This window comes from Delphinapterus leucas, chromosome 7, assembly GCF_059928025.1.
Source record: "Delphinapterus leucas isolate spDelLeu-1000000601 "Yukka" chromosome 7, BTC_Dleu_Yukka2, whole genome shotgun sequence".
Classification (NCBI taxonomy): domain Eukaryota; kingdom Metazoa; phylum Chordata; class Mammalia; order Artiodactyla; family Monodontidae; genus Delphinapterus; species Delphinapterus leucas.
This window is the reverse complement of record NC_143135.1, coordinates 78,848,268-78,875,911: the sequence shown is the minus strand read 5'-3', so window position 1 is coordinate 78,875,911 and position 27,644 is coordinate 78,848,268. Positions and strand designations below refer to the sequence as shown.

The 27,644-nt window shown below is 36.7% G+C and overlaps 1 protein-coding gene and 1 pseudogene across 1 annotated transcript in view; both read left to right on the top strand.

Annotated features, from left to right (window-relative positions):
* MMP20 (matrix metallopeptidase 20) overlaps window positions 1-11,960 on the top strand; it is a 51,407-nt gene extending 39,447 nt beyond the window's left edge. Inside the window, exons 9-10 of the mRNA XM_022560547.3 lie at window positions 10,012-10,115; window positions 11,124-11,960. Of these exons, the coding sequence (XP_022416255.2) occupies window positions 10,012-10,115; window positions 11,124-11,224 (205 nt within the window). The 3' untranslated portion in view covers window positions 11,225-11,960. The remainder of the gene's footprint in view (window positions 1-10,011; window positions 10,116-11,123) is intronic.
* A 9,958-nt stretch (window positions 11,961-21,918) lies between these two features.
* Window positions 21,919-23,947, top strand: LOC111167573 (palmitoyltransferase ZDHHC4 pseudogene; annotated as a pseudogene).
* Window positions 23,948-27,644: the final 3,697 nt, after the last annotated feature.

Sequence of the window (27,644 nt, the reverse complement as noted above, 5' to 3'; positions counted from 1 at the left end):
GAAATGGCATGAGAAAACTACTGAAGAATTCCTCCACTGAGGCTTGAGTGTTGGCTTGGGGCTAGGTTGATTCAGGTTGTAAGAGTAAGAACCCACATGTCAGTGTAATATTGATAGTAACTTACAGAGGAGCAGCTCACAGAACTACAAAGTGAAATCCAAAAGGGGGTTCTGCCATGCTGAGGCCATCATATGCTACATTACCAAATGACATACTGGTTAAACTTTACTAACAAGGGCTACTTCCCCATACGTTTGTTTGCTTTCATTCCTTCCTTTTCTTTTCCTAGAAGGCCTAAATGATCCAGCCAGTTTTTTTCTTTACATTACTTCTACTACCTATGGTTAATTTCTCCCAATAGATGTTCTCCCTTGCCTACTAATACCAGAGCAGTGATTACACCAAGTAGTTCCTGAGAACTGGGTGGGGTGGGGGTGGGGGGGCGGGGGGACAGGGAGGCGCTATCAACTCCATCATTCTTTGACATGGTCAGTGTTTTCTAAATTTTGTGTAAAGTGACTTACAAATCTACAGGTTCCAGCCCTTTTCCACTCCTAAATCACTCTTTCTATATATATGGAGGCACGATTGATGCAAAATAGGATACAGTCTTCTAAATTCTTTCCTTCCTAGATACCCCAAGAATACTGGAGCTGAATCTGTTTATTTAAGGATTTTATAGTTAGTCACCATAGAGAAATAAATAATAAGTAATAAAAATTTAAAAGATGGGTGGAGTTCAAAATCTTGGCTTTTTAATCTTTTTTTTTTTTAATGTATTGCCAAACTATCACATTCAACATACATATATTGGGCATGATTACATGTCAGGATCTGTACTAGGACCTTGACACATGAGAAGGCACAAAGTTTGCTGTTTATAAGAGTGTAGACAAGAGTAAGAGAGTGTTAATGTCAACTCTAACAGCAGTCATCTGGCAACCTGGATCACCTTTCTGTTTTAGTTTAATAATTTTCAAAATGGAGGCAGAAATAGTAACTACTTCATCGAGTTGTGGAAATGAATGAGGAAAATGTGAAACGCCTGTCCTATAGTAAGTACTCAGTTCATATTGGGTGTTATTAATGCCCTCAACAAGTCTTACAGTTGAGGGTAAATGTATAGATAAGTAATTAAGAGCAATCCAGGTGGCCTCGTAAAAGACTGCACAGGGATCAATGGGGCAAAACAAAGAGGAAATGGCCAATTCTAGCAAAATTGTCAAGAAAGAGTTCTTAGAAGAAACAGTGACTGAGCTTCATCTTGAGAGTTGAGTAGGAGTTTCCCAAACAGGAGGGGAAGGGCGCTTCCAGGCAGAGAGAGCAGTTGAAGCAAAAGCACTGATGCATAAAAAAGCCTGTGTATAGGAGGAAAACCTCAAGCAGTTCAGTATGATTAGAACGTGGGCTAGAATGAGAGATTTGGTCCAAGGATGGAGATCATGGAGGACCTATGCCTTTCTAGGGAGATCAGTGTTAATTTATAGAAAAGAGGGATATCTCTAAATGTCTTAAACAAGGAAGCAACCCATTAAGATTTGTGTTATTAAAATATCACTCTGGCAGCAGTGTGGCTGGATTAGAGGGGGACAAGACTGGAAGTCAGCCAAACCAGTTAGGCCAGAAAGTAGTGGGAAACATCTTCAGAGTGCTTAAAGAAAAAACTCTCAACCAAGAATCCTATATTGCACAAAGCTATCTTTCAAAAATGAAGGCAAAATAAAAACATTCCCAGATAAACAAAAACAGAGAATTTGTCGTTAGCATCTTCCTTACAAGAAGTACTAAAGAAAATTCTTCAGGCTTCAGCAAGTAACCCCAGACAGTTATTTGAAATTTTGAATCCACATAAAAAAAGAGTACCAGTAAATGTAATTATGTAATTATAAAAGATAGTATAAATGTGTATTTGTTCTCTTAACTGATTTTTAAATTAATTAAAATTAACTGTATAAAGCTGTGTGTGTGTATATATATATATATATGTATATACATAATTGTATGGCTGGGCTTATAACATATAGAAATATAATATACATTTATATATAAACTTTGAAGCAGATTATGTTAAGTTAAAAATATATATGGTATGCTCTGTAGCAACCACTAAGGAAATAACTTTATTAAATGAAGTAAAAACCTCATAAAAGAAATTTAAATGGTACACTGGAAATTCTTCACTAAAGCAAAAGAAAGCATTAAGGAGGAAAAAAGGAACTAAAAAAGATATGAGACCTGTAGAAAATAAAAGCAAAATGGCAGATATAAATCTAATTATATCAATAATATTAAATGTGAATAGATTAAACAATCTAATCAAATTGCAAAGATAAAAAAACAAGATGTCACTGTGTACTCAAAGATACAAATAGACTGAAAGTAAAAGGATGGAAAAAATATACATCATGCAAACAATGACCATAAGATAGCCAGGGTGGCTATGCTAATACCAGGCAACAAAACACAGTAAAATAATACTTTTAAAATAAAAAGTATATTACTAGGAATAGAGAGAGATAATTTATAGTGATAGAAGGGTTACTCTACCAGGAATATAAGACAACCTAACAGCAGGGCCCCAAAATGGATGAAGCAAAAATACTGACAAAAATGCAGGGAGAAAACCACAACTGAAATAATCATAGTTGGAGACTTCAATACTTCACTTTCAGTAATGGACAGAACGACTGGACAACAAGAGCAATTAGGAAAGGAAGACATGAACAGCATTATAAGCCAACTAGACCTAACAGATATCTATGGAACACTTCACTCAACAAAAGAAGACTACACATACTTCTCAGGTGCATGTAGAACATTGTCCGGTACAGATGATACGTTAGACCAAAACACAAGCCTCAGTAAATTTAAAACCATTAAAATCATACAAAATATCTTCTCTGATCACATTGGAATAAAGCTAGAAATCAATACCGGAAGGAAAACTGAAAAATTTACAAATAAGTGGAAATTATACTTCATGCTCTTCAACAAAAAATGGGACAAGAAGAAATCACAAGAGAAATTAGAAAATACGTAAAAGTGAATGAAAATTAAAATACAGCATATGAGAACTTATTGATGAAGTTAAAGCCGTGCTCAAAGGGAAATTTCTAGCTGTAAATACCCATGTTTAAAAAGAAGAAAAAACTCAAATCAATGACCTAACTTTCCACTTAAGACACTGGAAAAAAGAGCAAATTAATCCTAAAATAAGCAGGAAAAAAGGAAATAATAAAGATTACAGTGAAAATGAATGAAGTAGAGAATATATAAACAATTTGAGAAAATCAGCAAAACTAAATTTGGTTCTTTGAAAAGGTCAAGAAAATTGACAAACTGCTCACTAAATTGACCTAGTAAAAAAAACACCAAAATTACTAAAATCAGAAATGAAAGAGGGAACATTACTACAAACCTTACAGAAATAAAATGGGTTATAAAGGAATGAACAATTATGTGCCAATCAATTAGAAAATTTGGATGAAACAGACAAATTCCTAGAAATCTACAAAGTGATGAAACTGAGTCAAGAAGAAATAGACAGCTTGAATACATCTATAACCAGTGAAGAGATTTAATTCATAATTTAAAAAATTATCCACAAAGAAAAACCTAGGCCTACATGTTTCACTGGTGAATTCTACCAAAACATTTAAAGAATTATTGCCAATTTTTCACAAACTCCTCCAAAAAATAGAAGAGGAAGGAATACTTCCCAACTTATTGTATGAGGCCATCATTGCCCTTCTATGGAAACCAAACAAAGGCACCACAAGAAAATAAAACTTCAGACCAATATATTGTGAATGTGGATGCAAAAACCCTCCAAAAGTACTAGCAAACCAAATCCAGAAACATATAAAAAGAATTACCAAGGGGAAATTTTTTTTCCCAGGAATGCAAGGTTGGTTTAACATCTGAAAATCAATTAATATAATACACCATACCAATAGAATAAAAAAATTAAAAACCATATGATCATCTCAATAGATGTAGAAAAAGCATTTCACAAAATCAAACACCACTGCATGATAAAAACATTCAACAAACTAGGAATAGAAGGAAAATGTTCAGTCTAATATAAGACATCTATGAAAACCCACAGCTGATATCATACTCAGTGGTGAATGATTGGATGCTTTCCCCCTAATATCAGGAACAAGAAAAAAATTTCCATTCTCACCACTTCTATTCAACATTTTACTGGAGGTTCTAGTGGGGCAATTAAGCAAGAATGAATGATATAAAAAATTAATGATAGAAAAGATTGGAAAGAAAGTAAAATTATCTTTATTTGTATGTCGTATAATCTTTTACATAGAAAAGCCTAAAGAATCCTCAAAAGAAAAAAAACTGTTATAATTAATAAATGAGTTCATCAAGTTTGCAGAGTACGTGTTCAAAGTGAAAAAAATCTATTGTATTTCTGTACACTGCAATGAACAATGCAAAAATAAAATTAAGAAAACAATTCCACTTACAATAACATCAAGAAGAAAAACATACTAAGAAACAAATTTTAACAGAACAAGTAGAAAACTTGTAATATGAAAACTACAAAACATTGTTGGGAGAAATTAAACGAGGTCTAAGTGGAAAGATATCTTATGTTCATGGGTCAGGCTTCATGTTTTTAAGATGGGAGTTTCTCTCAAAATTGATCTGCAGACTCAACACAATCCCTATCAGAATATCACTGGTTTCTTCAGGGAAACTGACAAGCTGATCTTAAAATCTATATGGAAACTCATAAGACCCAGAATAGCTAAAATATTTTGAAAAAGAAGAACAAAGTTGGAGAGCTCAGACTTCTCAATCTCAAAATTTACTAGAAAGCAAAAGTAATCATGACAATGTGATACTAACATGAGAATAGACATATAGGTAAATGGAATAAAATTGACAGTCCAGAAATAAACCCATGTATCTATGCTCGGTTGATTTTTTACAAGGAAGCTAAGGCCATTCAATAGGGAAAGAATAAAATTAAGAAGTGAAGCAAAATTAAAGGAGTAAACAGGAATTCCAGTTTGTACATATGTAGTTTGAAATGCTAGTGAGACCGATGAATGGATATGTCTGGAAGGCAGTTGGAAATACAGGTCTTGAATTCAGAGAATTCAGGCTGGAGATATAAATTTGCATTTCATCATACAGTAAGATAGTAATTGAGACCATCAATACATTTCAACATTGTTATTAATTCTTTGTTTCAGAATTTTCTCACAGTCACTTTCCTCATGGGGACCTGAGCTTCTTACTCTTCTCCCTTCTCTTCATTCCTGACCACTCTCCCGGCTGCCCTCTCTAGTGAGATCACAAAGGTCCCTTCCTCCGTGAAAGCCATGTGATTCCTGGCTAGGAGTGGATTATTAACTTCAAAGGGGATTCCACTAGAAATTCCACTAGATTTCACTAGAAAGGTCTCCTTGAAGAAACTTCCTGAAACATATACCATAAATACTTATCAATAAATTCCTCTTTTTGCCATCCTTTCTCACATTTTCTTTAAGCATCTTTTAGCAGACTGAACTCCCTATTCAGTACTTCAAAGAAGGCAGAATGGAGTTAAGTTTTGCCACTGACATAAGTTAGAAATCATCACAATGAAAACACCAGAAATTCCTAACAAATCTAAGGTCTGAGCATACAGTTAAACAATATGCAAGTACTTTACCAATATAGTCCCCAAATTCTTAGATTACAAAGGTAGAGAGTAAGATACTATATATGAAAAACCACATCAGGTATCTATGGCAATATCACTAGTAAAGTGTCACTGTCAGTAATGATTTAGTTAATATCTATACCCACTGATCAATATTAAATGATTAAACAAATACCCTTAAAGGACATAAACATAGTTACCGGTCAATCATTTTTAGCTGATATTTAGATTTCACAAAAAAGACCTCAGTAATGAGAAAACGTATGCAACGATTTTAGCAGGTTTCTAGTATATTTACAATAAATATTTTCTCAGTATTCAAATATTGATGGTTTATTATGTGTTAGGAATCACACTGAGTATTTTCTCATATTCTCTCATTTTCCCATCTGCCTTCTCAACAATCTTGAGAAGTAGGTATTGCTATCTCGATTTCATAGTGAAAATATTGCATCTAAGAGATTAAGTGATTAGATCAAGGTCACACAGCTAAAAATAGTCCATCTGAGGATATATTTTATGCCCTCTGAATCCAAATACAGAGATCCGTCCCATCTACCATACGTAGTCACCTTTTATTCTCTTCACCATTGATTTATTTATTTACTGTCAATTAAAATACCCATGCCCATAATTCTCATCCTGTCATATAATTTAATTTTCTTTTACCCTCAGCCAAATCCTCAACATACTAGTAGACCTCCTAACCCCTTTCTGCTGAGGTCTCTGGACTACCTCCAACATTCTCTAGCCTTCCTTTCTCCTCTTCTCAACCTTGCCTACTATTGCATGTTATACTAATGAAGTGTGTTTAAAAAATTAGGTAAAGACTAAACTCTTTGGTGACTTAGGATCCCAGACCAAATCGCAACATTCACTAAATGTCATACTAGCCAGTCAGTTATTGGTTCTTGGGGCCAAAATAAACTACAAAGTCTTATAGCTTGGGTCAGACCTTGATGTTGACATGTACCAGGCACGTGTGTGTGTGTGTGTGTGTGTGGGTGTGTGTGTGTGTGTGTGTGATTTCTCTCATCCTCATGACTACTGTATTGCAGATAAGGAAACCAGGGCTCAGAGCTCAGAACACTTTCCCCTGATCACAGAGCCAGCAGGTAACAGAGTCAGAACTCAAACCCAGAACCATCTGACTATACACTCTTTGCTCTATAACAGAAATCCTCAAATATCTGTCCAAAAACCAAGGGCTAGATCATCACAAAGTTTTCAGCAGTCCACAGAAAAATAAAAATAGCACACTATAATAAACATAGTTTATTATACTATATATAATATATACTATATACTATACTATTATATATATACTATATATACACATATATACACATATATATACACATATATACACTATACTATTATATATATACTATATATACACATATATACACTATATATACAATATATATAATACTATATATAATATATACTGTATATATATATACTATATAACACACTATAATAAACATATAACAATAAAGGGGGGTGTGATCGGGGTCAGTATTATTGGCAAGAACCATCTTTTATTCTGAGATTATGTCCTTTCTGCCTTTTTTAGTATTAAAGTTTCTTTTCTTTGTGAAATGATAATGAAAATAGGTGGTAATTTTTATTCTGAGGGTTGATGGTAATGTTCTTACTTGGTAAAATGAAAAGTAGGTAACCCTATGTTAATTATGTAGGCCCATCTACACAGTGACTACGTAAAAGGTCCAAATGAAATATACATGTTATCAGCTAATCTTAAAATGGTGACTTATGTGTCAGACTGATACTTTGAGATAGATTTTATTGAGAGTAATACTCTTTGGAAAGCAGTTATAGGATAAGAGGCAAGAGGGCAGAGAGGGGGTTGGCAGAAAGGGAGAGGGACTATTAAATACATAAGTGGTAGAAGGGATGGAGGAAAAAAAAATGATTTCATAGTTTTGCCAAAATTTTTGCCTACGTTTTTATAAATGCAATTGAAAATTAAAATTCTCAGCCAGACATTGTGTCTCTAAAATTTCTTCTGAAATTTTATTTACATATAATATTATTACCTCCATTATCCTCTGAACATATATATATATATATATATATATATATATATAATATAAGATTTTAGATGTCACCATCACCCACCTTAGCAAACTAAACAGACAGATAAAAAGAGAAAGATTTCTTTTTCAGATTTTTCTATTGGATTAATAGTCATCATTTTCTCTTTAAAACTTATTCCTATATTATTTAAACAGTATTTCTAGTCTCAGAAAAGATCTTTACTCTCTCCTTTCATACTTTCTCGATTTCTCAATCCAATTTAAATATAATACAAGCAGATCCCAACTTGTAATAGGTTTCCCTATAGATATTCTTTAGTCAGTCACTTGTTTGGAACTGAGAACACCGTTTACCATAAAACAATATAAATGGTGATTAAGTTCTCAAAATCACTCATAAATGTTTAAAGAACACAAAGGTAAGGCATAGCTCTAATTATAATAGCTCAGCTTCTAATCCCCTATTCAGAGCAGACAAAAGAGGATAAAGACATGAAAGGCTTTTCACTGTTTTCCCTGAGCTTAGGGGTCAACATTAAGCAAAGAATTCAAAATGTCATGTTCTCTGGCATCCCCCCACCACATTTCCCTCTATATCTACAGACACCAAATGTCTCTTGGTCACTTCTTGGTTCTTCCTTTTGCATCCCTCTCCCCAAATATTTTAAGCTTTGGAATTATCTTCCTCACTCCCTTCACTCAAAGCATCCATTTTCCCAGTACAGCTGCCTCAGGGAATTGAGAGAAGAAAACCTAGTGAACAAAGATTAATATGTAAACAACCTGTACTTTCAGTGTCTGACTCTAGATTTCAGAACAAAAGAAGTCTAAGCCATGGGAGAGGCAATATGCCTGGCTGTTCTTTCTCTCCAGTCTTTCCCTCATTACAGTCCTGATACCTTGCAACCACTGCTTCTAATACCATACAGGTGTCCTGTCCCCACTCTTTATTGGCACTTCTGATGACAACAAAATATGGTAAATGGCTTCCATGTTTATCTGTGCTTACAGTAACTCATATAGCTTGGTTTTCCCCTTGGCCTACTTGGAAGATTCTAATAGCTCTCCTGGAAAGGGAGTTTGGACTCCTATTGATACTTCTAGGATTTAGCTTCCACTTCTATCCGCAACACCCCATAAAGCACCTCAGTCCACTAGTCAGTTTCAGCCTGAATACTTCTTTCCCAACGTTTGATCTGCTCAGTATCATGAGAGATCTGTCCCCTGGCCTGTGCAGTCATTGTTACAAGAAAGGCACATTTCAGGAGAAGGTGGATGTGATCTGCTGCTGCAGGAAACTCTCAGTGGCCCAGACACAGGAGAAATTGACCTTTGGGTGGGAAAGCAGTGGCGTGTCCACCTTGGGAATGTCCGCGTTGGGAGCTCTATGCTAATGAAGAAGGGACTTTCTCACACTTTAAATGAAAACTTCTTGAAGGGAAAAGAGTCTGCCCTGCCTACATGCTGAACTCATACAAGTCATACTGATTCATACAAGTCACAGTCTTTTCTACAAGGGGTAATTTAGATCACAAAGAGAGGTATTAACTAATCTTCAGAGTTATCATTGCACGGTAGTTGTGGATTCAGAAAAAAAAACCTAATCTACTCTTTGGTCAGTTGTATAATCTTTCTAGGAAACAAAAAAATTTAATTCAATTAAAACAATTTAAAAGGCAAAGTCTCCATTATTCCAGATTTTCTCATTTCTTGTCTTTATCTATTGAGCATTCACACATGTATTTATTCATTCACTGTGCATTATTTGTTCAATCCCTCCTCTATGGGTACACAGTAAGAAGCTCATTAATGAAAGCCTCTGTGAAGGGCTTTTAACTGTTTGGTAAGCCAAGAAATTCATACATAGAGAACAAAAGAGAGACAGAAATTGCAACAGTAAATAAAGCACTAAAAATATATGCAGAGTTCCCATTGAAAGGTAGTATTTTTTTAATTATAGAAATATGATCCTATAATTCTAAACAATATAACTATTTCTAAACAATATATCTGGCAAATTTTTTAACAACAGCATGTTTACAGCAAATGACTCCCAAACTAGTGTTCCCAGAATCTCTGGAAACTGGGAGAGAAATGGCAGAATGTGTGTGTGTGTGTGTGTGTGTGTGTGTGTGAAAGACAGAGAGACAGAGAGACAGAGAGAGATCTAAAGTAAATCATAAATCAGCCCTGACTAAATATGCCTGACTAGCGCAGTGTCTTCTACAATCGATAAATACTTCTTGTTTATATTATTTATGAAATAATATTTCTTCCAGCTATGATGAACAAAAAAGGAAAATGGAAAAAGACTATCCAAAGAATACTGAAGAAGAATTTTCGGGACTTAATGGCCACATAGATGATGCTATGGAGTTAAATGGTGAGTGTTTCCACTGTAAAGTTTCTTTGTAGAAATTGTAACAAGAAATCTGGTCTCTGCTGTAACATAGAAGAAGATGGATTTCCAAATGGGAGTCCTTGGTTCTTATTTTTTTGTCCCTGAGTCCCTTATAAATTTAGCTAAAAAGATTAACCACCAGAAAGAGTATAAAATGTCTGTCATTATGGTTCTCGCTTTAAAAATGGAAAGTTTTAAAAGTATAGCTTCAGTGCATTAGTCAGCTACATCATAAAGGCCATCCAGTCAAAATTACCTTTTTCATCTTTAAAATGCACATACTCTCAACCTTCCCAGGGGCTTTCCCCACACCATCACCCAACTCCTGAAATTTAACACATAGCTGGGAAAGTTGAATTGAATTGAACTGGGTTGAATAAGTTTAATTGGATCTTTTGAATCGGTCAAAACATTCTTCTTGAGTACGTAGCACAGAGCTGGACACTGTTCAGAAATGCAAATACAGTTTGATATGGTCTCTGCACTTGTGGAATGGTTATTCTCTTTGGGAAATGACCCTCTATCCAACACAGATGAAATTACTAGAAAACAAGACAATCTATAATTTAGTACTGAATTGTGTGGTAGTCTTCACAATAATTGCAAGAGGTGATCTGAGGAAGAAAAGATCAAAACAGGCATCAGGTGCTGTAGATTTCATGGTGGGACTTCAGCTGGGTTTTAAAGAATGGCTAGAGGTTTGATTAGGGAAAGAAAGCAGCGGGGGCTGGATTTCCTGGAGGGGAACAGCCTGAGTAGAAGCAAAAACCACCTCTGGCATGAGAAGAGAGATGAGAGATGATCAACATGTTAGGGGTGTCAAGTTCTAGGGCTCAGAGAGAGCTGTGAAGAGGATTAGCTAACTGCCACCTGACACATTCTCAGTCCCCCTTTGGTGCTACCTCAAGAAAGTTACAACTACAAGACAATCCCATTTATAAATTTGCAAGTCATTTTCAGTAATCATAATTTCAACTTTGTCTCTTTTAGGCTACATTTACTTCTTTTCAGGACCCAAAGCGTACAAGTATGATACAGAGAAGGAAGATGTGGTTAGTGTGCTGAAATCTAGTTCCTGGATTGGTTGCTAAATAGAAAAGTCTAGTCTTTCCTAAGGAATGAAGATGACCGAGAGCAGCTGGTAACCGGATCTTAAGGACTAAATCAGAACTCAGGTTACATATTCTTCCCATGGCCTTCAATTCTAAGGGAAATTTAGAATTTGTTGAAAATAATTATGCTTCTAAACTGTTTCTTAGTTTTGGATTCAGAATTTTAATCCAAATGGAAAATTCCTATATGGTCAGTTTTACACAAAATCAGGATCAACACAATGCACGCTTCAGTTAGACACCGGTCATTTTTTTCTTACCTAATACACTGAGGCAAATTGATAAGTTTGGTTTTTATTTCCAGGAAGAAGCCTACTTGTGGACTCCCTGACATGTATTATAATTCTTTTAATAGGAAATAGCATTACTATACAAATTATAATAATTCTTTACAAGCAGTGGCTTTTTTGGCCTTAAGATTTGTTATGATGAATATAAATGTATCCACCTTTACTTTAAACATATCACAGACAACATACTGTATAAGTTTTGTTTCTCATTGTTTTTGTGTTTGTTTGTTTGTTTGACTCTATGTGTGCTCACTGGTCTTTGAAGTAGGTTACAGTGGGCAAACCTACTCAAATGGATTTTCATACTAGGTAAGAGGTGGGCGCTTTGCAACAGGAAGGCTTTTAACAAAAGCCAATAAAAATGTTGTATAAGAATAGTTCCTCATTTCTCTTTCGTTAATGTTTACTAGCTTCTATCACACTTTGGCAACAAATTCTGTGTACCTATAGAAAACTCAAACCTTGGTATAGTATCATGAGTATGCAGACCCAGAAAAAATACTCATAATTCACTCTTTTTCCTTCTTCCCGAAAATAAAATGCCCTCAATGAAACTATCTTTAACCCATCTAAGTGAGTCTCTTCTGAACAGCTTTCTATTTAGGGAAGTTTATCTTTTGTTTTAGTTTTTCTCACTTCAAGCTAAACCATTTTTTTCCTACCTACTCATTAGTACAGATAAAATACAGCTGTCTGTCATTCTTATTTTTTTTATTCTTACATTTTAGTAGTTCTACTATAAAACATTGATAAAGGAAATTGAAGATGATTCAAAGAAATAGAAAGATATCTCATGTTCTTAGATTGGAAAAATTAATATTGTTAAAATGGCCATACTACCCAAAGCAATCTACAGATATAACACTATCCCTATCAAATTGCCCATGACATTTTTCACAGAACTAGAACAAATAATCCTAAAATTTATATGAAACCATAAGACACAGAATTGCCAAAGCAATCCTGAGGAAAAAGAACAAAGCTGGAGACATAACCCTCCCAAACTTCAGAAAATACTACAAAGCTACAGGAATCATGGTATTGGCATAAAATAGATGTATGGTTCAATGCAACAGAAAAGAGAGCCCAGAAATAAACCCACATGCCTACAGTCAATTAATCTTTGACAAAGGAGGCAAAAATATACAATGGAAAAAAGACAGTCTCTTCAGCAAGTGGTGTTGGGGAAGCTGGACAGCCACATGTAAATCAATGAAGTTAGAACACTCCCTCACACCGTACACAAAAATAAACTCAAAATGGCTTCAAGATTTAAATATAAGACATGACACCATAAAACTCGTGGAAGAGAACATAGGCAAAATATTCTCTGACATAAATCATAGCAACATTTTCTTAAGTCAGTCTCCCAAAGCAATAGAAGTAAAAGCAAAAATAAACAAATCGGATTTAATCAAACTTATAACCTTTTACACACCAAAGGAAACCATAAACAAAACAAAAAGACAACATACAGACTGGGAGAAAATATTTGCAAACGATGAGACTGACAAGGGCTTAATTTCCAAAATATACAAACAGCTCATACATCTCAATAACAAAAAACAAACAACCCAACCAAAAAATGGGCAGAAGACATAAATAGACATTTCTCCAAAGAAGACATACAGATGGCCAAAAGGAACATGAAAAATGCTCAACTTCATTAATTATTAGAGAAATGCAAATCAAAATCACAATGAGGTATCACTCACACCGGTCAGAATGGCCATCATTAAAATGTCTACAAATAATAAATGCTGGAGCGGGTGTGGAGAAAAGGGAGCCCTCCTACATTGTTGGTGGGAATGTAAATTGGTGCATCCACTATGGAAAACAGTATGGAGGTTCCTCAAAAAACTAAATAGAGTTGCCATATGATCCAGCAATCCCACTCCTGGGTATATATCCGGAGAAAACTCTAATTTGAAAAGATACATGCACCCCAATGTTCATAGCAGCACTATTCGCAATAGCCAAGACATGGAAGCAACGTAAATATCCATCAACATAAAAATGGATAAAGAAGATGTGGTATATATATACAATGGAATACTACTCAACCATAAAAAAGAATGAAATCATATCATTTGCAGCAATATAGAATGACCTAGAGATTATCATACCAAGTGAAGCAAGTCAGAAAGAGAAAGACAAATACCATATGATGTCACATGTGGAATCTAAAATAATGATACTAATGAACTTATTTACAAAACAGAAACAGACTCACAGACATAGAAAACAAACTTATAGTTACCAAAGGGGAAAGGGAGGGGAGGGATAAGTTAGGAGTTTGGGATTAGCATATACAAACAACTATATATAAAATAGAAAACAACAAGAACCTACTGTATAGCACAGGGAACTAAATTCAATATCCTATAATAAACCATGACAGAAAAGAATATGAAAAAGAACATATATATATGTATACATATAACTGAACCACTTTGCTGTTCACCAGAAACTAACACAACATTGGGAATCAACTATATTTCAATTAAAATAAATTTTCAGTACTTCTACAATTAGATGATAAAATACATTTAACATATTTCATAGACTGGAACATCTACAGTGTTCAACAGATATTAGCTATAATTATTACCATCATTTATTAAATTTATTTCATACACTCACTAAAAAGACAATATTAGGAAGGGACTGGGGACTTCCCCAGTGGCGCAGTGGTTAAGAGTCCGCCTGCCAATACAGGGGACACGGGTTCGAGCCCTGGTCAGGGAAGATCCCACATGCCGCAGAGCAACTAAGCCCGTGCCCCACAGCTACTGAGCCTGCGCTCCAGAGCCAGCAAGCCACAACTACTGAGCTCACGTGCCACAGCTACTGAAGCCCACGTGCCTAGAGCCTGTGCTCCACAACAAGAGAAGCCACCACCATGAGAAGCCACACACCACAACAAAGAGCAGCCCCAGCTCACAGCAACTAGAGAAAACCCGCGCACTGCAATGAAGACCCAACGTAGCCAATAATAATAATAATAATAAAATAAATAAAGTATAAGAAGTAGAAAATTATTTTTTTTAAATAAAATGTTGAAAAAAAAAAGGATGGAGCAGTTACTCAAGGTTACTCTAAACTTTCCATTTGGTTTCTGTTACTGAAAGCGGCTATTTACAGCCAACCAGACGTTGAATCTTTGACTGTTGAAGACAAAATCTGGCACCCCTGCTTTCCAATGTCAACTGATTCTACAGAGTAAGAAAAGTCACTTTTGCAAAAACAGTCAGCTGAGGAAAACTTCTTAGTATCAATAAGCAAGGAGGGAAAACAGTCTGGCATCTCCTCAAAACACTAAACATAGAGTTACCACATAACCCAGCAATTGCACTCCTAGGTATATACCTGTGATAAATCAAAACATATGTCCACACAAAAAAGTGCACACAAAGGTTCACAGCAGCATTATTCATAATAGCCAACAAGTAGAAACATGGCCATTAAACGAGGAATGGATTTTTTTAAACCTGGTAAATTCACATATTGGAACATTATTTGGCAATTTAGAAAAGGACTAATACATGCTACAACATGAATGAAATGTGAAAACATTACACTAAGTGAAAGAAGTCAAACACAAAAGGCCACATATTGTATGATTGTATTTATATGAGATGTTCAGAATAGGAAAAGCCATAGACGCAGAAAGCTGATTACTGCTTGTCAGCAGCTGGAGGGAGGGGGCAGCTGTGACTACTAATGGGCATGACACGCTAAAGGTGATGGTGGCTAAAGGTGATGGATGACATGCTAAAGGTGATCTGTGAATAACTGAAAGCCATTAAATTGTACACCTTAAATGGAGGAATTGTATGTTATGTGAATTATATTTCAATAAACCTATTATTTGTTTTAAATAATAAGCAAGGAGATCAAGGTGGTGCAATTATCTCTGCAGGCCGTGCAATCTGGTCAGCTGTGACAGGGACCCCATAGCAATGAAACATCAGCCTGAAGGCATCTGGTACCGAGCACAACCAGCCAGATGTCCTCCTTATGTCCAGGGCTAGCCAAGGGGCATGTCCACTGTAAAGACTTCACTAAATAAATGAATGTTACTGGATGCAAAAAGCATGTGCTCTGAGACCTGACTGAATTCAAACCCCAGATCTGCTATTTTTAGCCTTGTGAGATTGGTCAAGTTCCCTAATTTCTGTCTTAGTTTCCTCCTTTGTAAAATTACAGTAAGAATAGTTCTTACCTCCTAGGGATATTTAGAGGCTTAAATATAATGAGTCAAAATATGTAGAACTCTAGATAGTCCCTGGTACCTTATAAGGTTTCTATAATTGTTGTTTTTGAAGCAATTAGAATTAATTTTGTTTTGAGATGCTTTGGAGAATTTGTGTATATCCCTTGAGATAGCTGAGCTATAGTACCACAAGGATTGATAAGCAGTGACCTGAAATTTTTCTTTTCCAAATTCCAAATTATATCAACAATCAAATAATATACTGACTGTGGTTAACCTCCATTCCCCGAAAGTAATTCTTACAAATCCTTATTCCTTTGTTGAGTAAGAGAACTGGCTTCCAGATATAGTTGTATGTATTTTGGAAAGATATAGTCTCTCTAAAGCACAAGAAATAGTGATTTTGTTTGTGTCAGAACTCAGTCAGAGCATTTATATGCTCATCTGAAAGAGGAATTTTGTGCAGAAATAATTTATAACATATGCTCCTCACTTGTTTTCAGAATAACAGTGCAAAAATATTCAGTTAAATAACAGTTTTGAACAAAGTGTGGTTTGACTGCTTCTTTTGAGATCAAGAGGAAGCAGAACAGAGTTTGCTTTCTGATGACCTCTGTGTATTGTCCTACTAACCTCAGTGATAACTATTTGGAAAGTACCAGAAAGGCTACTGAAGGACAAATGGATTCACCTAGGTGAGGAGCTTCCCTAACAGCTCAGCCTTAAATTTTCTGTGGCTGGACCAAGCTCTCTTCCAGTTAGCCTGGTGTGAAATGGCAGACCCACCTTTCTAGGTCCTCTGTTCTTTTTCAAATGTTTCTTTGGAAACACCTTGGACTTCCATTTCACATGGTAGATCACAAATGAACTACCGTTTTTTATTTGGAATTCTGTGTGATATGTTTAAAACATATCACAGGGTCTTCACGTGCTTTCATTTATATGTACAATGATATTGAAGGTTTTTTGTGAATGTTGATAGCCAAATTACCCAGCAAAGTACCATTTGAGAGGAAATGCATAATGTTTGTCAACAGGTTGGAGTTTTAGACTCCCATAAGGGATCATAGAAACGTCTAGGTCAAAAGATTCACTGTGTCTCTCTCCTACAGGCCTGAGTAGGCCTAAGCAGCATCTTCTGATTATCTTCCATCTGCTGACCCTGTCTCTGGTCTCATGCCCATCCCCAAGTGGCTTGTCAACATGGCAAGACTAAAAGGCATCCTATTATACTCAAAATGCCATAATCTCTGCCTTGGTTTCACCACTTAGACTCTTGGAATTGAAATAGAGCAGAATTGGGAAGCCTGCTGGTAAATAAGTTACAGTAGGAAATTAGTGGGTGACTTTGGAGTCCAAAAGAGGATGCTTCTAATGCACATATCCTCATGTTACTCTCTTCTCCATTAATCTTAATCCAACACACTTTCCTTTCATTCAATATATCATTTTAAATGGTTGGGGATAATATTAAACCTTTGTTGCACAATGCAGCATGTTGTTCCTACAAGAGTAGAGGGAGAGATCAGAAAAAATAAGGAGAGAAGGATAAAAAAAACTGTTGCAAAAGACCAGTTGAGAAATGTAACATTCAAATCCATTTTAGCTCATCTGCAGTGGGGGAAAAAAAGCAAGTCTGTGTAAATAGTTAACAACTTGTTTATTCTTGGAAAAGCCCAGGCCTGTAATGCAATGTAAATAATATGAGCTTTTGAGGTTGGTTGTTCACAGCTGCCTCGGTAGAGGATGGGATGTCAAAAGTCCTATTCGAGCACATTCCACATGAATCGCCGGCTGTCCAACAATTGTAGTGTGTCACTTTACTAAACTTTAGGCATATTTGCATGTATGAACTGACAATTTCTGGAAGTTAATAAATTTTTGACCATTTATTTTGAAAGACTTCACCCCTTCCCTAAAACAGTTTTATCTCCACAAATAATTCAGCCTTTTTTGAAGGCCCTAGCTATCCCACCATCACCCTCAGTACTCATTCTTAATGCATGAAAAAATATTTATTAAGTGTTTACTTTATGTGGACACCAGTCTAGGCTCAGCTGCTTTCAAATGTAAACTGCCCTCAAGGAGCTTACATTCTAATGGGAGAGACATTCAATATTCAAATGAATGAATAAATCTAGATGCAATGAAAGACATTAAAAATGACGTGAAAAATAAATAAAGCAGGGAAGGGGATAAAGGGTGTTGGAGTGCTATTTTATAAAAGCATGTGTAGGGAAAGGATATGCTGAGTCAGGGAAATTTATGCAAAGATGTGAGTGAGGGAAGGAAGGAGACATGGTGTCTCTGGGTTTCAGGTAGAGGAAGCAGTAAGTGCAAGGCCTTGAGCTAGGAAGGGGTCAGGCACATTTGAGGCACAGCAGAAAGGCCAGTATGGCTGGAGGCAGCGAGGGAGAAGAAAAGTAGAAGGAGGTGAGGTCCGAGAGAAAGCCAGCCAAACTACCCAGAGCCTGCAGGCCACCTGTGGAGATCGACCTCATGCTGATGACATGAGAAGGGTTTGAGCAGGTACATAACATGATCTCAGCTAGGTTTCAAAGGGTCAGTCTGGCTGCCGGGTGGCAAAGAGATTGTAAAAGCTTATGAGCGGGTGCAGGGACACCAGACTGTGGCATTTGCCAAGGGAGAGATGATGACAGTGCTGACCAAGGAAGGAGCAATGAAGATGCTAAGAATGGTCAGATCGAGGAAATTCTTCCAGGTAAAGCCAACAGGATTTGTTCCTGAAGTGCCTGTGGGATTTTAGGGGAAAAAGGTGGTGGGGGGAGTCAAGAATAACTCCAAAGTTTTCGGCCTAAGCAAGTGGGAGAAAGGTGGTGAAATGAGGAAGATTAGAGGAAGAATGGGTTTATGAGGGCTGGAAATCAAGAGGGAAATTTTGACTTTGCTGGGTTTGAGTTGCCTATTACACATCCAAGAGAAGATGTCCAATTAGGTAGTAGATATAAAAGCTGGAGTTCAAGGAAGAATTTGGAGCTAGAAATTTGGGAGTCATAGATAGCCCTTATATTGTTATCTACAATGTTTTGAGCCCCCTTCCCCCAAGAAACTCGGGGAAAAAGGATTATAAAAGAATATGGAAGCTGATAAAAGATCTCAAGTTTTTTAATCACCATCCAGTGCTCAGTCTACTAATCCATTCTTCTTCTCCTCTCCAAGAACGTGGTTTAATTTTCAACAAGAATTTTCGAGGTTTTGAGGGGTTTTCTCCCTTGATATTTACATTTCTTGGTACAAAAATCAAAGAATAAATCACAAAAGAAAATACAAAATCTTAAGGATTGCTCTTCTGTAAGAAAGTTGTTGGTAGCCTAGGACTTTCTTTAAAAGGTTAAAAAAGAAGTTTCAAGATTTTTTCTAAAAACTCCATTTTGTTCTTATAGTGAAAACACTTCTATTTTTAATCTTACCAAGCCTTACAGAGAAAGTGACTAGCAAGTTCTCTACCACATTCTTCTGTCTTTGCCTGAAAGCCAGAGTCACTTTGTCTTTACCTCAGTCAAGGCCTTCCCCAGTACCCAAGTCAATCTTCAAAACAACCATTATGCCTGGAACCTCAGTCCAGCCATCAGTGGCGCTCATATCAGAAGGGCCAGTCTTGCTCTCCAGTGGGCCAGTATACCAAGGGTTAGGATGAATCCCAGAGATGTACACCTTCTTCTGCCTAACCCAGTGTGTGCAAACGGACCCTTGTCTCAGTGTTTGTTCCCAGTACACAGATTCATAACCCTACTTTGGCTGAACCCCCAGATCCCTTGGCTGGTGTCCTAGAATTATATTTAGTACCATAGTTTTTCAAGCATCGTTACATATCTAATCTGCTTTGAGACTTACAGTAACCCTGAGAGGTATTATTACTTCCACGGTCACAAGGGTAAGACTAGAAATGTACATGAATGTGTACAGAGAGTAAGATCAATGCTAACTAATTGCCAAGCAAGTAGCACGAACCACACATGCTACAGAAACCCAAATAAGGAAAAGGTGGCAAGAAAGAAGGAAAGAGGAGGGGCTTCCCAGGTGGCGCAGTGGTTGAGAGTCCGCCTGCCGATGCAGGGGACACGGGGTTCGTGCCCCAGTCCGGGAGGATCCCACGTGCTGTGGAGCGGCTGGGCCCGTGGGCCACGGCCGCTGAGCCTGCGCGTCCGGAGCCTGTGCTCCGCAACGGGAGGCGCCACAGTGGTGAGAGACCAGCGTACCGAAAAAAAAAAAAAAAGGAGGAAAGGAGTCTCAGATTTTCCTTCCTACAAGTGAACCTGAAGTTCAATTCTGTTATTTTCATAATATTAATACTCTAAAGTGGTTAGGTTTAACTGCCAGGACTTTCATGTCCCATAAACACAACTACATAATCAATCTCCTTCTCTGTATCTCTCTCTCCTTCCCTCTCTCCCCCTACTCTCGCTCTTTGCTAATTACAGGCTAGTCACAAAAATATGTGAATAAGTTTCAGCCAGATCAAATTTAGTTTGAAAGCCTGAAACCTAAATAGGTTACATGCATATGAACGGAAATTTCACTGTATTTGAAGCAGGCTTCAAACTACTACAGAAAGTAAAGGCTGTTCTGGAAAGTATATCACATGAAAAACTCTAGCAATCTGATTCTGGGGTCTTTCAATATTTCTCTATGTGGTCTTGGTGGTGCTGTGTGCAGGGATCATGCACAGTACCCTGCTTTTGCTCCCGACACCTCAGAAGTGGCAGTTGGGTTTTGGCCTTTTTGTATCTTATTGTTCATAATTTGCCCCAACTGCACATGCAAGCAATTATTTTTAGTCCCTTATAGGTTTCTTTGTATTCTGTTGCTGGAGGAGACATTTTCCCAGGTGCAAGCACTCCAGTAAAGGTCCCAGTTCCCAGGTCCCAGCCTATCTCACAGACATAGGTTTTCAGCATGTGAACTTTCTTTTGGACATCTTTTCTCTCCTCAGATGCCTCACTTATTTGCTCTGTGAGTTCATATTTTCATGGATTATCAGTGTCCCTAGCTGGGGGAGGGATGAGGGCCTTCATCTTAGTTTGTGCCTTCTTGCCTAGTTTAGGGACCAGGAAGAAATTGAAGCACCTCAGGACAGGAAGCTTGGTGTTGGAAGTCTGGACTCAGCCACTCTCGTATCTCAACCTGATCAGTGGATCCTCCCCTCAGGGACACCTCAGAAATTCAACATCAGGTTCTGAGAATTTCTGAGGGCTGATGCTATTTCTGTAATTTTCTAGTGTCTAGTCTGGGGAGGAGTGAGAGAAGTTATTTTTCAGGAACTGGTCAGGCTGACTATATATCCTGTTACTGACTTCCCATCTTTGCTGGCATTCAGCCTCAATTCCATATTAATTTATTCAAAAATATTTATTGAGCATCTACTTGGCTCTTGGATTATGCCAGCAAATGAAACAAAAGCCCTTGCCCTCATGGAGCTTCCCATGTGCCTGAGAAAGACAGGCAATAAACAGTAGACATAATAAGTGATTAAATTATATAGTATGTTAGAAGATGATAAGTTCTATAGGAAAAATACTTGTAAGGCAGTGTCAGGCAATTGGGAATCAGGGGTTAAGGTGTAGTTCTTAACTTGAAGTGTTCTAAGTCAGGGACGGGCTCACTGAGGAAGTACAAATTAACTAGTATGTTCATGAGAAAACAAACTCACTTCTTATTTTAAAATAAAATAAAGTGTATACTTGTATTATACTTAACACTAATAAATCAGAGAAGACTTAGCTTTTTTCATAAAACCAAGATTATTAAACCATTCTGATTTGCCAGAGACTTACCGTTATTATGTGAACTTAAATTCTTAAGATGTTTCTGAGTTAATAGTATCTGTAAAAAAGAATTTAAAAAAATAATACATTTACTATATTAAAACTACTTTTCTCATTTTCTGTGAATTTGGGACATATTAAGATTATGTAAGGATCCCGGTGCCAGATCCAGCATCCGAGAGCAGAGGTCCCCAACCCTTGGCCGCAGACCAGTACCAGGCCGTGGCCTGTTAGGAACCAGGCCGGACAGCAGGAGGTGAGCAGTGGGCGAGTGAGTGGAGCTTCATCTGCCGCTCCCCATTGCTCACATCACCACCTGAACCATCACTCGCATTACCTCCTGAACCACTCCCCCACTGTCGGTGGAAAAATTGTCTTCCACGAAACTGGCCCCTGGTGCCAAAACGTTAGGGACCGCTGTCTTAGAGGAACCATGTCCTGCAGCTTTGGGTGCCACCTGTTGTGCCAGGCGGATGCCACTGCACAAGAGGAGACACCATTTGAATTCTCTGTGAATGTTTGGAGGAGGAATGCCAGAGCTACCAGCTGAAAACTATCCAAACAAAAGATATATGTAGGCTGGGGACCCTGAATCACCTCCCCCAGGATGGACTTTCTGGTTCTCTTCTTGTTCTACCTGGCTTTGGTGCTGATTGGTGTTGTTACAATCTGCATCTGCTCAAAAACCCATTGCTTGAAAGGCCTGGTCAGAGGAGGAGCACAGATTCTTTTTCCTGTATGATTCCAGAATGCCTTTGGACAGCCATAGTAAGATTGCTTCATTACCACTTTCATACATGGAACCACACCTTCGTTATCCTGCATCTCATCTTGCAAGGGATAGTTTATGCCAAATACACCTGGGAAATATTTTGCCTTTGTCAAGAGCTGGAGTTCTCCTTGTATTACCTTTTTCTGCCTTATCTGCTGCTGGTTGTAAACCTGTTTTGTTTGTTTGTTTTTGCCCTAAGTTGTGTAACCAACCCTGGTACCATAACAAAAGCAAACGAATTACTGTTTCTTCAAGTTTATGAATTCGATGAAGTGATGTTCCCAAAGAACGTGAAGCGCTCCACATGTGATTTAAGGAAGCCAGCATGATCCAAGCACTGCAGCATGTATAACTGGTGTGTACATCAGTTTGACCATCACTGTGTGTGGGTGAACAACTGCATTGGGGCCTGGAACACCAGGTACTTCCTCTTCTTTCTCTTGATGGTGACAGCCTAAGCTGCCACCACGGCTGTGGAGAGCACTGTTTCTGGTCCAGTTGGTGGTGTCTGACTTGTACCTGGTGACTTAAGTTGATGACCTTGGACACTTGCAGGTTGTTGACACTGTCTTTCTTATTCAGCACCTGTTCCTGACCTTCCCAAGGATTGTCTTCTTGTTGGGGTTTGTTGTGGTGCTGAGCTTCCCCCTGGGGAGCTACCTGTGTTCTGTCTGTACTTAGCCGCCACAAGTGGTAGAGAGGTGACTGAGCCTGGTGCCGACATTGCTCCTAGATGGCCCGGCCCCCATCAGCAGAGCCCGAGGTTTACCACAACATTCACTTCCATGGGCTTTGGAGTAACCTTCAAGAGATCTCTCTACCTGCTGCTGCACATTATGAAGGAAAGAAGAAATAAGGATGGGAAGAGTGTGAACTTATGGCTTCGGTCTCACACCTCAGCCCAGTCGAGGATAAACACAGAAATACAAAGACAAACCGGTCTCGATCTTAAAGAGTTATCCTCTTTCCCAGGGGGCACAAAATTCTGAATTGATGTGAGCTCACGAAAATATAGATGAACAGAAAAACAAACAAAAAAGACTAACCAATCAGTTTCTCTGTTGTTTCTCACACAACAGAGAATTCATCTGCATCATCTAGAAACATCATCAAATGGTTATGCTATAAAACCAAATTTCCAGTCACTGTTGCAACCACTTGGGAATATATTGTTGACTATGGGAAAGTCAGAAAAAAAAATCAGTAGACAGAGAAGAAAAACTAGAGAAACAGAGTAAGCAAAGCTAAAATTCTATCGTTACTTGGAATTCACTGTGGAGGCCAAGGAAGTATGTGTCCAGGTTATATAAACATTAGTGAGCTTCTCCAGAAATGCGGATTACTTGATACTTTGCCAAGACAGCCCACTTGGGCTTCTCAGTGTAACCTCCCAAACTGCCAAACTATAATTTTCTAAAAGGTAAAATTATGACTCTCAAACAAACATAAAATAAACATATGTCAAAGAATTTGTTTATTCAATTAATTAATGAGTGTACTAGTAAGAGATTTTGGAGAATATATATGTGCAAATAGGAATATTGAAGTGATTTTGCTAATAAACGCAAAACTGGTTAAAATTTTATAGGTCAATTAAATATAAATTTTACATTTAAAAGTTTTATCTCTATGAGACAATATGCCATTGCATTCCTTTTTTTTAAATTGAAGTATGGTTGACATATAATATTATATTAGTTTCAGGTGTATAACATAATGATTTGACATTTATATACACTATGAATTGATCACCATGATAAGTCTAGTAACCATCTCTCACCATACAAAGTTATTAAAATATTATTGGCTATAATTCATATGCTGTACATTGTATCCCCTTGACATTTATTTTCTATCTGGAAGTTTTGTACCTCTTAATCCCCTGCACCTATTTGGTCCAAAGCCCCTCCCCCTCCTCTCTGGCAACCACCAGTTTATTCACTGTTTCTATGAGACTCTTTCATCATTTTTTTTTTTTTTTTTTTGCGGTACGTGGGCCTCTCACTGTTGTGGCCTCTCCTGTTGCAGAGCACAGGCTCCGGACGCGCAGGCTCAGGGGCCATGGCTCACGGGCCTAGCCGCTCCGCGGCACGTGGGATCTTCCCGGACCGGGGCACGAACCCGTGTCCCCTGCATCGGCAGGCGGACTCTCAACCACTGCGCCACCAGGGAAGCCCCCACACTGCTTTATTGAGTAAACCACATAACATTTTCTAAAAAGGACATTCGTACTCTTCACTTGAAAATGGCAACAATTTCAAATTCTCATTCAAGTTCTCTGAAAATTAATCCAAGTTATACAGTGGTTACTAAAATATGTAGTATTTTCTAAACATGGAAATTACTTGGCAATAAAAAGGAACAATCTACTGATAAATGCAAAACAGGTGAATTTCACAGACCCTATGCTTAGTGAAAGAAAATAGACACAAACGATTACATGCTATCAATTCTATCTATATGAATTTCTAGTATAGGCAAAACTAATCAAAGGTGGCAAAAAAAAATCAGAAGAATGATTGCCTTGATAGTGAGTGGAGTTGATTGACAAGGGGCTTAAAAGTACTTTCTGAAGTGATAGTAGTATTCTATATGCTGATGGGGTTTGAATTACACAGGTGTATGCCATTTGTCAAAAGTCCATAAATGTACATTTTGGATTTCTCCATCTCAGTGTAGTAAATTTTATTATCTTAAAAAACACTATGAACACAAAATAGTATGTATTCCTTTTTATTACTAAGAAATTCTATTTCTTAAATGTAAAAAAAGATGAATTTGGATTACATCAAAAACCTTCTTAATACCTCTTTAATTATTGCTTGTATGTATAAGGAAGTTCTCTTTGTTAGTTTTATTTTATTGCATGCATTTTTACCTCTGGCATACCTTGTGGAGAAAAGGCACTAAAAGGTGGAACATCTGAAACATTTTCATATCCTGGAGAAGGTGGTTCAAATAATGATGTGTTGAAAATCTAGAGAAACAAAATATAATAATCAGAGGCAAATCAGGTAAAGTTTCATTACTATAACCAAACAAGGAAATGTGTACTATCTCTTTCTGTCAGTAGATGGTTATGAAGCCTTTGGTATTTTAAAGATACAGATCAAAGAGCCAGCACTGTGCTAGAGGCTATGAGGATTTCTTGAGATGAATAAACTTAGAGGCCCTTAAAAGATGTATAAGCACTACCTTTTGATTTAGAAGGAAAACTTTAATTCCCAAATAAAAATAACAGCGTACAATATTCTTAGTCACTTATAAAAATGCTAAGATAATTACTTGGGAGCAAATTAATGTTAAATTCACTTTGAACCAAATATAATATAATCTTTTAAGTGTATCACTGACATTGTTAAATAGGAATCAATTTTTTTTTAGGTTCCAAACCACTACCTCTAAAAGAGAGCTCCAAGCTACAGGAAGAAGAAACTGACAGAATTCCAAAGGGAAATAAAAATAATCCACCACTATAGTGAGATAATCTAACATTCCTTTCCCAGTAATTAATAAAGATTGCAGACAAAATAAGACTACATCAAGGATAAAGGCGATTTTAGCCAAACAATTAACAAACTTGAACTAATGAACAAATATAAGATCATTAAACTCAACAACTGAATACAATTTTTTCAAATAAACACAGAACATTTATAAAAATTGACCACATAATAGGCTATAAAGGAAGCCTCAACAACTGCCAAATGACTAGTGTCATACAATCCACATTATCTGCTCACAATGTAGTTAAGTTAGAAAATCAGATCAAACCGATAGTGGAATAACTTTTAAATTTGGAATTTTAAAAATACCCCTAAATAGCTCCAAGGCTCAAAGATGAAAACATAGAACTTACAAAATATTAAGATATTAATGATAACTAAAACACTTCTCCAAACTCGTGAGATCTAGTTGAAGTGGCTCTTAGAAGGAAATTTATGGTTTCAAATACTCATATTAGAAAAGAAGAAAGCTTGAACATCAATAAATTAAGTATTCAACTGAAAATGTTACAAAGAACAGCAAAATAGACACCAGGAAGGTAAAAGAGGATATTATGTTAAGTAAGAAAAGAATTAATGAAACATAAAACATATATACAAGAAATGATTGCCAAAGCTGAAGGTTTATTCTTTGAAAATACAGGTAAAATTGACATATCTCTGTCAATGTCAATAAGAAAAATATATAAGGTAAGCACAAATAAATAATATTAAGAGTTGAAAAAAAGTCATATCTATAGATGTCGCACAGATTCAAGAAGATAATAAGAAAATACTAGGAAGAACTATGCCAATAATTGAAAACTTAGATGAAATGGAAAAATGCATTTTAAAAAATTTATTAAAACTGACATAAGGATGCAGTTTTTAAAATATAAATAGTCCTGTAACAATAAAAAAAATTGAATCAGTACTTTAAAATCTCCCACAAAACAAAGTATCAAAACCAACTGGTTTTCCTTTGAGTTTGAAAGATGAAAGTAAAAGATTGTTTAAGTATAACACAACCTATTTCAGAGATTAAAAACTCAGCTCATTTTATAAGGCAAGTCTAGTCTAGAAATTATACCCCAAATTGCAGAAATACAGGCCAAACATGCTATGAATATAAACTGAATATATATAGATATATGAGTTGAAAACTCTACTACTGACTAATATTACGAATTTCAAAAATGTAACATTAGTCTAATATTAGAATATCATTTAATATAATTATCATTGTGAAAAAGAAAAATTATACGCTCATCTCAATAGATATCCAAAAAAAAGAAAAAAAGTGCTGATAAAATTCAACATAAATCCATGACAAAAAGTCTTAGTAAACTTGGAAAGGAAGTGAATTAACGTAACCTGATACAAATATCAAAATTAAGGTGAAACATTAAAAACATTCAAGTCAAGGACACCTGCTATCACCACTCATTTTTCATGTTAAACTATAAGTCCTGGTCCGTGCAGTAATGCAAAGGGTTGTGGGAGATGGGGAGTGACTCTGAGCTGACATTATATTGTACTGACTAGAGCACCAGTTACCTACTTCTGATGCTGACAGAACCTAAAATGAAACCAAATCAACTACTACTCTTCAAAAATTCCCATATCTTCCATCTTTCCCATAATTTTTCTGTGGTCCACATAGGGTACAAATGCACCTGAGTCACTGGGAAAGATTATAAGAAAAACTATACTAAAGTGCAATAAAAATCCATCTAGAGAAAAAGTCACCCAATCAGCAAGTCTTTCAGCCAAGGAAGTACTCAAGCTTATCTCACTTCATTTGCCTTTACGGTAATCTTCAATTTTACAACACCACTGAGCAGGTGGAT